Consider the following 9,289-nt stretch of genomic DNA (forward strand, 5'->3'; position numbering starts at 1 on the left):
GTCCAACAGGTTTATTTGGTAGCAAAAACCACTAGCTTTCGGTGCGCTGCTCCTTCATCAGGCGAAGTGGAAATTCTGTTCACAAACAGGGCATATAAAGATACAAACTTGGTACATTGGGGAGACCATGCAGATGTTACGACAACGGATGAATGAACACCGCTCGAGACTGTTCTCTTCCTGTTGGGGGAGCACTTCGGCGGTCACGGGCATTCGGCCTCTGATCTTCGGGTAAGCGTTCTCCAAGGCAGCCTTCACGACACACAACAATGCAGAGTCGCTGAGCAGAGACTGATAGCCAAGTTCCGCACACATGAGGACAGCCTCAACCGGGATCTTGGGTTCATGTCACACTATCTGTAACCCCCCACAACTTGCCTGGGCTTGCAAAATCTCACTAACTGTCCTGGCTGGAGACAATACACATCTCTTTAACCTGTGCTTAACCCTCTCTCCACTCACATTGTCTGTACCTTTAAGACTTGATTACCTGTAAAGACTCGCATTCCAACCATTATTTTGTAAATTGAGTTTGTGTCTTTATATGCCCTGTTCGTGAACAGAACTCCCACTTACCTCACTTAGCGCTCCGAAAGCTAGTGGTTTTTGCGACCAAATAAACCTGTTAGACTTTAACCTGGTGTTGTGAGACTTCTTACTCATAGAAACAGGACAGACAGTAAGGAAACAGAGCGGCCTGTGGGCCTGGACAAAGCTGCAACTAACCAAACTCATTTAACCGCGGACAATTATTTTTCAGGAAGTTGAGAGTCGGAATGCTGATCTGGAACAGCAGTTACAGGATGTGGAGCAGACACTGGTCGACTGTGTGAATGATCGGGAGAGGATCCAGTGTGATGCCCGGAAGCTGCTGGATATCCTCGATGTCAAACTCTACGAATTGAATGATTTGCGACATGGTTTAGCGAAAATTGCAGAGAAGGAAGAAAAGTCTTGAAATATTCAGTTCGCCTTGGAGTGATGAAGAATCATTGCATTTTTGCTTTGATTTCCAGTGACACCCTCATGTAGAGCAAACTCTTCAATTGCTTTATATCTGTTCCCACTCCCATCACTCATCCTTATTTACATTCACTTCCATTTCACCCGGGACACAGTCAGATGTGGACACAGGATCTCAGCAGTAAGACAGAGCTTCGGATTATCTGTCTAAATCAGCATTTCACCCATGTCCAGAAGCTACAAAGCCAACGCTGCAGCTTATCTCTGTGAAGCTTCGCTCTCAGCTTGCCCTGACTGCCCTGTATTCACTTATAATCCTGCAGTTCTTTCATTCAACTATTTATCCAATTCTCCTTTCAAATTTAGGATTGAGTCAAGCAGATTAAGTCATTGGAGGAAACACCACTGCCCCTCAGGAATGAACACTGGACCTCACTTCAAATTCAGCACGGTGGCACAGTGGTTAGCACTGCTGCTTCACAGCTCCAGGGACCTGGGTTCAATTCCCGGCTTGGGTCACTGTCTGTGTGGAGTTTGCACATTCTCCTTGTGTCTGCGTGGGTTTCCTCCGGGTGCACCGCTTTCCTCCCACAGTCCAAAGATATGCGGGTTAGGTTGATTGGCCATGCTAAAATTGCCCCTTAGATACCTGAGATGCCTAGGTTAGAGGGGTTAGCGGGGTAATATGTAGGGATATGGGGGTAGGGCCTGGGTGGGATTGTGGTTGGTGCAGACTCGATGGGGGGCCTCTTTCTGCACTGTAGGGTTTCTATGTTTCAAATACGTTGGTCTGCAAGGCATGAACTGAACACTGGGGGACTATCCACAGCTCATTAAGATCCTGTCTCTGGATGTAAAACTCAAATACCCACACCCCTCATTGTAACCCTTTAATATATCCCACACCCCTCACTGTAACACTCTGATATATCCCACACCCCTCACTGTAACACTGATATACCCCACAACCCTCACTGTAACACTCTGATATACCCCACACCCCTCACTGTAACACTCTGATATACCACACAGCCCTCACTGTAACACTCTGATATATCCCACACCCCTCACTGTAACACTCTGATTATCCCACACCCCTCACTGTAACACTGATATACCCCACAACCCTCACTGTAACACTCTGATATACCCCACACCCCTCACTGTAACACTCTGATATACCCCACACCCCTCACTGTAACACTCTGATATACCCCACAACCCACACTGTAACACTCTGATATGCCCCACACTGTAACACTGATATACCCCACATCCCTCGCTGTAACACTCTGATATACCCCACACCCCTCACTGTAACACTCTGATATACCCCACACCCCTCACTGTAACACTCTGATATACCCCACACCCCTCACTGTAACACTCTGATATACCCCACAACCCACACTGTAACACTCTGATATGCCCCACTCCCTTCACTGTAACACTCTGATATACCCCTCACTGTAACACTGATATACCCCACATCCCTCGCTGTAACACTCTGATATACCCCACACCCCTCACTGTAACACTCTGATATACCCCACACCCCTCACTGTAACACTCTGATATACCCCACACCCCTCACTGTAGCACTCTGATATACCCCACAGCCCTCACTGTAACACTCTGATATATCCCATACCCCTCACTGTAACACTGATATACCCCACAACCCTCACTGTAACACTCTGATATGCCCCACACCCTTCACTGTAACACTCTGATATACTCCACACCCCTCACTGTAACACTGATATACGCCACATCTCTCACTGTAACACTCCGATATATCCCACATCTTTCACTGTAACACTGATATATCCCACACCCCTCACTGTAACACTCTGGTATACACCACACCCCTCACTGTAACACTCTGACATATCCCACACCCTTCACTGTAGCACTCATATACCCCACACCCCTCACTATAACACTCTGATATACCCCACATCCCTCACTGTAACACTCTGATATACCCCACACCCCTCACTGTAACACTCTGATATACCCCACACCCTTCACTGTAACACTCTGATATATCCCACACCCCTCACTGTAACACTGATATACCCCACACCCCTCACTGTAACACTCTGATATACCCCACACCCCTCACTGTGACACTCTGATATACCCCACACCCCTCACTGTAACACTCTGATATACCCCACACCCTTCACTGTAACACTCTGATATACCCCACACCCCTCACTGTGATTTCAGTTTTTGCTGGGTACATAAATGGAGAGCACGGTTGTGATCTCAACACTCTGTAACTGATCTTTCTGTAACTGATCTCTCCGAGATTGGAAAATCCTGCCTGAGATCAACAGACCTTTAAACGGCCTGTGAAATTTCCCATCCCCCCCACGGTGACTCCTGTGGAGGGCGGGACCTGAAAATCTACCTCCATCAAGAGGCTTTGCTGCAAATCATTGAATCTTATTTAGATGGTGGTCATTCAGCCCATCGTGCCCAGTGCTGTCTCATTGAAGGAGTTATCCACTTACCTTTCAGCATCTTATCCCTCGCCTTGAAATTTCTTGCTCCTTTTCTCCAATTCCCTTTTGAAAGTTGTTAATGAATCTGCTTCAACCACCCTTTCTGACAGTATATTCCAGATCACAACCATTTGCTGTAAGATGTAAACGGGATTCTAACTCATGAGGGGTTTGGACAGAGCAGATCAGGAGAAACTATTCCAAATGCCGGGCGGTTGGTAACCAGAGGATCCTTAATTCAAGGTGATTGGCTAAGAAACAGAAGAAAACATGAGTAAAGGATTTCCACACAGGTTAGGATGTGGAATGCGCTGCCTGCGAGTGTGGTGGACACAGATTCAATCATGACTTTCAAAAGGGGATTCGATAATTATCTGCAGAGAAAGATATTGCAGGGCTGTGGGGAAAAGAGGGGGGAGTGGCATCAGCTCAGTTGCTCTTATAGGGAGCTGACACATATGATAGACCAAAGGGCCTCCTTTGTGGTGTTGCTATCATTCTATGATACAAACACACCAGTGATCTCACCTCTGCCAATCGCCTTAAATCAGTGCTAAAATAAACACAAAATACTGCAGATGCTGGAAATCTGAAATAAAGGCACACAAGGTTGGCACAGTGGTTAGCGCTGCTGCCTCACAGCGCCAGGGATCGGGTTCGATTCCCGGGGGCACGGCAGAGTGGTTAGCGCTGCTGCCTCACAGCGCCAGGGATCGGGTTCGATTCCCGGGGCACGGCAGAGTGGTTAGCGCTGCTGCCTCACTGCGCCAGGGATCGGGTTCGATTCCCGGGGGCACGGTGGCACAGTGGTTAGCGCTGCTGCCTCACAGCGCCAGGGATCGGGTTCGATTCCCGGGGGCACGGTGGCACAGTGGTTAGCGCTGCTGCCTCACTGCGCCAGGGATCGGGTTCGATTCCCGGGGGCACGGTGGCACAGTGGTTAGCGCTGCTGCCTCACAGCGCCAGGGATCGGGTTCGATTCCTGGCTTGGGTCACTGTCTGTGCGAAGTTTGCATGTTCTCCCCGTGTCTGCATGGGTTTGTTCTGGGTGCTCCGGTTTCCTCCCACAGTCTGAAAGACGTGCTGGTTAGGGTGCATTGACCCGAACAGGCGTCGGACTGTGGCGACTAGGGAAATTTCACAGTAACTTCATTGCAATGTTAATGTAAGCCTACTTGTGACTAATAAATAAATAAACTAAAAACTGAATGCTGGAAGTACTCAGCAGGTCTGCCTGTATCTGTGGAGAGAGAAACAAAGCTAGCATTTTAACTCATACATGATGCAGAATTTCTGAAGAAGTCATATTCAACACAGAATGTTAACTCGGTTTCTTACTCTACAGATGCTGCCAGACCTGTTGAGTATTTCCAGCATTTTCTGTTATAAATCTGTATCTTCTGGTTACTGACCCACCTGCCACTGGGAACAAGTTTTCTTTACTTACTCGATCAAAACCCTTCATAACCTTGAACACCTCCATTAAATCTCCCCTTAACCTTCTCTGCTCTAAGGAGAACAATTGCAGCGTCTCCATATAACTGAAGTCCCTCATCCCTGCAGCCGTTCAAATAAATCTCCTCTGAACCACCTCGAAAGCTTTGACATTCTTTGTAAAGTATAGTGTTCAGTATTAAACACATTACTCCAGCAAAGGCTTCATCAGTGATTTTGAAGATTCAGTATAACTTCCTTACTTTTGTACTGAACGTCTCGATTTATAAAGCCCAGGATCCCTTACTGGATGTCAGTATACTCAGTTTGCCCTACCACCTTCAAACATTTGTGTACATATACCCCAGAACTCTGTTCCTGCACCCCTTTTAAAATTGTTCCATTTAGTTTATATTTCCTCTTCTCATCCTTCCTATCAAAATGTAATACTTCACATTTCTGTGCGCTAAATTTCATTTATATCTGTCCATTTCACCAGTCGCATTCTCCTGAAGTTTATTATCCTCCTCATTGTTGACTACATTTGAGTTTTGGATTATCTGCAAAATTTGAAGTTGTGCTCTGTATACCCAAGTGCAGGTCATTAATATATATCAGAAAGGGCTGTGACCCCAACACTGAGCCCTGAGGAACACTATGCCCTCCAGTCTGCAATACGATCCCTCACCAATAATGCCTACTTTCTGACTTTGTCTATTCTCTACCCATGCTGTCAGTATTCCTTTAATCCCATGGACTTTAATTTTGCTATTAAGGTTATTATGTGATACTTTATCAAACACGTTTCGAATGTCCTTGGGTACTACATGCCAAGCTATGCTCACTGTAGGTTTTTAATGGTTCACACAGCCGGTGATGGTGTGTGTGTTGCATGTTATAAATTAATCCCCAAAGGTTCTGTCATGCTATTTATAGGTGGCAGTAGCCTGGTAGATTTATAATCTTAGTAAATTCTCCTGGTGGAGAATATAGATTTAATTAGCATTAAATGTGTGCTATAGTTAAGGTTTGATTAGGTAATAACCAAACTGCACATTTACAGGAGCTCCAAGTGTTGCACCGTTCCGTCAGAGTGCTTTTTCTTTGGAGCAGGAGCCCTGTGAGCTCAGTAATCCGAGAGTCATCGCGGGAGATCAGAGGGAATGGATTTCCATGTCAGACTGTGAGAAATAGATTAGATTGAGTGTCTGATTTCTACAAGTGGCCACACCGGCTTTGTCTCTGATTAAATCCCTCGAGTAATCTTGAACATGTCAGTTTTTCAGTGAGCTTATCAAGTCACATTGGTAACCTCAGTCAGGTAGACAGGAGGGGCTACAATTAGAGGGGAAATCAGCTAGGGTTCCTGTTCCTGATCACTGTTCAGTGATCCCTGAGTTAGAGGGAGAGGGGAAATCAGCCAGGGTTCCTGCTTCTGATCACTATCCAATGATCCTTGGGTTAGAGACAGAGTGGAAATCAGCCAGGGTTCCTGCTTCTGATCACTATCCAATGATCCTTGGGTTAGAGACAGAGTGGAAATCGGCCAGGGTTCCTGCTCCTGATCACTATCCAGTGAGCCCTGGGTTAGAGAGAGAGAGGGGAAATCAGCCAGGGTTCCTGTTCACTGTCCAATGAGCCCTGGGTTAGAGAGAGAGGAAATCAGTCAGGGCTCCTGCTCCTGATCACTGTCCAGTGATCCCTGGGTTAGAGAGAGAAGAAATCAGTCAGGGTGCTGCTCCTATTCACTGTCCAGTGAGCCCTGCTGCGGAGTTGAGATTGGAATTATGGTATCACTGGTTGAATAGTAAATTGGCAGCCTGTTTTATATCTCTCTGACTTTATTTCCACGTGTCTGGCTTGGCTCTGATGTGATGTATGGGGCTTTGTGTGAGATATCAGACGGAGCTTCATCATGTCTCACACTGGAGTAGAATCAATGCTGGAATAAACGGATTACTCTGTTTCACTATTCACCTCCTGGAGCTCAGAGCTCCCATGAATCTTCACACCACTGTTGCTTCAGACGCCAATGGTTAAAATGTACAATTGGCTGCTTTTCTCACATTTATCAAATTGTTAAAATGCTTAGTAATCTGGAGTGGAAAAATGTTGCTGGAGCAAATGCAATCAAAGTGAACATTGTGACAATTCAGATTTGCTTACAGATCTGATGTAGAAATAATCCCAAAACAAATTCTCACTCTCTGCCCCAATCGCTCCACCACTCGCTCCACCCAACACAATAAATCCTGGAGGCTGGATTCACACACACAGTCCAGCCACTGCACCAGTTTAAGGGCTGAAATAAGCAAGAAAGTGCACACAGGATGGACTGTCAGGCTGTGAAAACCACCGGGAAGCCATAAACTCACACGGGCTGCAGCCAAAAAGAGCAGCAGTGAGCAGGAAACTGCCTTCCGAGTGGAGCCCAGACCAGTGAGCATTCCATCAGACTGCACGCCAATTATCAAAACCACACTTGGTAAAACTCTCACCATTGTTTAAAAGCAATTCATGTGGTATTTATTACTAGTTTAAATAACTAAAATCAATCACAATACAACCACTAGGATATCTTTGATATTTGTATAAAATAAACTGAAATTTTGTCAATGTATTAGAGATTTATTAAGTTGTGCAATTTATGATCAGGATACACACGAATAAGCACAGTAAATACACAGCCAATACTAATCTATATGCAGTGTGTATATGGCACGTCTGTAGTATGTATTCAGGTAGTGTGCATACTTTAGGCAGCAGCACAGACAGTATATGCAGTACATACACAATGTGTACACTCTGTAGGTAGTGTGTTTAACTACACCCAATGTATTCTATGCACGCAGTATCTACACAATATACAGAGTATAAAATATCATTTCAGCATTCGGCTTCAGACTGCAAGTTTGAATAGAACTGGTCTACCATTAATAATTTGATCCTATACAAGTCTATCAAACGCTGAATTGAGAATTTGTCGATGTTTTGTCTATACAGAATAATAAATAAAATCCACAAATAAACTGTCCCGGCATCAGTTATTTTGTCATCAAAGCACAGATCTGAGAAAGTTCACTGTCAGACTCAGCAGGGTATGGGGAACAGACAGGAGAACGGCATTAAATCACAATGCTCATTCAGCAAGCTACTGGAGATGCAATAGGCTAATTGGTCACTTACATCTCAACAATTCTGTGATTCTGTACAGATCATTAAATGTCACTGTTTATTCAGCAAGGTAAAGGTCATTCACTGTAACTGTACAGAGTCCCATTTATTCAGGGTAAGGATCACTCACTGTGTAACTGTACAGAGTCACTGTTTATTCAGGGTAAGGATCACTCACTGTGTAGCTGTAGAGTCACTTTATTCAGCAGGGTAAGGATCGCTCACTGTGTAACCGTACAGTCACTGTTTATTCAGGGTAAGGATCACTCTGTGTAACTGTACAGAGTCACTGTTTATTCAGGGTAAGGATCACTCTGTGTAACTGTACAGAGTCACTGTTTAGTCAGGGTAAGGATCACTCACTGTGTAACTACAGACAGTAAGAAGTCTCACAACACCAGGTTAAAGTCCAACAGGTTTATTTGGTAGCAAATACCATAAGCTTTCGGAGCAGTGCTCCTTCGTCAGATGGAGTGGATATCTGCTCTCAAACAGTGCACAGACACAGAAATCAAGTTACAGAATACTAATTAGAATGCGAATCTCTACAGCCAGCCAGGTCTTAAAGGTACAGACAATGTGGGTGGAGGCAATACAGGCAATATTGTCTGGAGACAATACACATCTCTTTAACCTGTGTTGAATGCTCCCTCCACCCACATTGTCTGTACCTTTAAGACCTAGCTGGCTGTAGAGATTCGCATCTAATTAGTATTCTGTAACTTGATTTCTGTGTCTGTGCACTGTTGGAGAGCAGATATCCACTCCATCTGACGAAGGAGCTGTGCTCCGAAAGCTTATGGTATTTGCCACCAAATAAACCTGTTGGACTTTAACCTGGTGTTGTGAGACTTCTTACTGTGCTTACCCCAGTCCAACGCCGGCATCTCCACATCATAACTGTACAGAGTCACTGTTTATTCAGGGTGAGGATCACTCTGTGTAACTGTACAGAGTCACTGTTTAGTCAGGGTAAGGGTCACTCACTGTGTAACTGTAATGAGTCACTGTTTATTCAGCAGGGTAAGGATCACTCACTGTGTAACTGGACAGAGTAAGAAGTCTCACAACACCAGGTTAAAGTCCAACAGGTTTATTTGGTAGCAAATACCATAAGCTTTCGGAGCGGTGCTCCTTCGTCAGATGGAGTGGAAATGTGCTCTCAAACAGTGCACAGACACAAAATCAAGTTACAGAATACTGAT

At 45.2% G+C, this 9,289-nt stretch overlaps 1 protein-coding gene across 3 annotated transcripts in view; it reads left to right on the top strand.

Annotated features, from left to right (window-relative positions):
• Positions 1 to 7,938, top strand: part of LOC144479589 (homer protein homolog 3-like) — a 78,151-nt gene extending 70,213 nt beyond the window's left edge. For all 3 annotated transcript variants that reach the window (XM_078198485.1, XM_078198484.1, XM_078198486.1), the window contains one exon: positions 761 to 7,938. In XM_078198485.1, coding sequence (XP_078054611.1) covers positions 761 to 958 — 198 coding nt within the window. In that variant the 3' untranslated portion in view covers positions 959 to 7,938. The remainder of the gene's footprint in view (positions 1 to 760) is intronic.
• The last annotated feature ends 1,351 nt before the right edge of the window (positions 7,939 to 9,289 follow it).

The sequence above is a fragment of the Mustelus asterias genome, chromosome 26 (assembly GCF_964213995.1).
Source record: "Mustelus asterias chromosome 26, sMusAst1.hap1.1, whole genome shotgun sequence".
NCBI classification, from domain to species: Eukaryota; Metazoa; Chordata; class Chondrichthyes; order Carcharhiniformes; family Triakidae; genus Mustelus; species Mustelus asterias.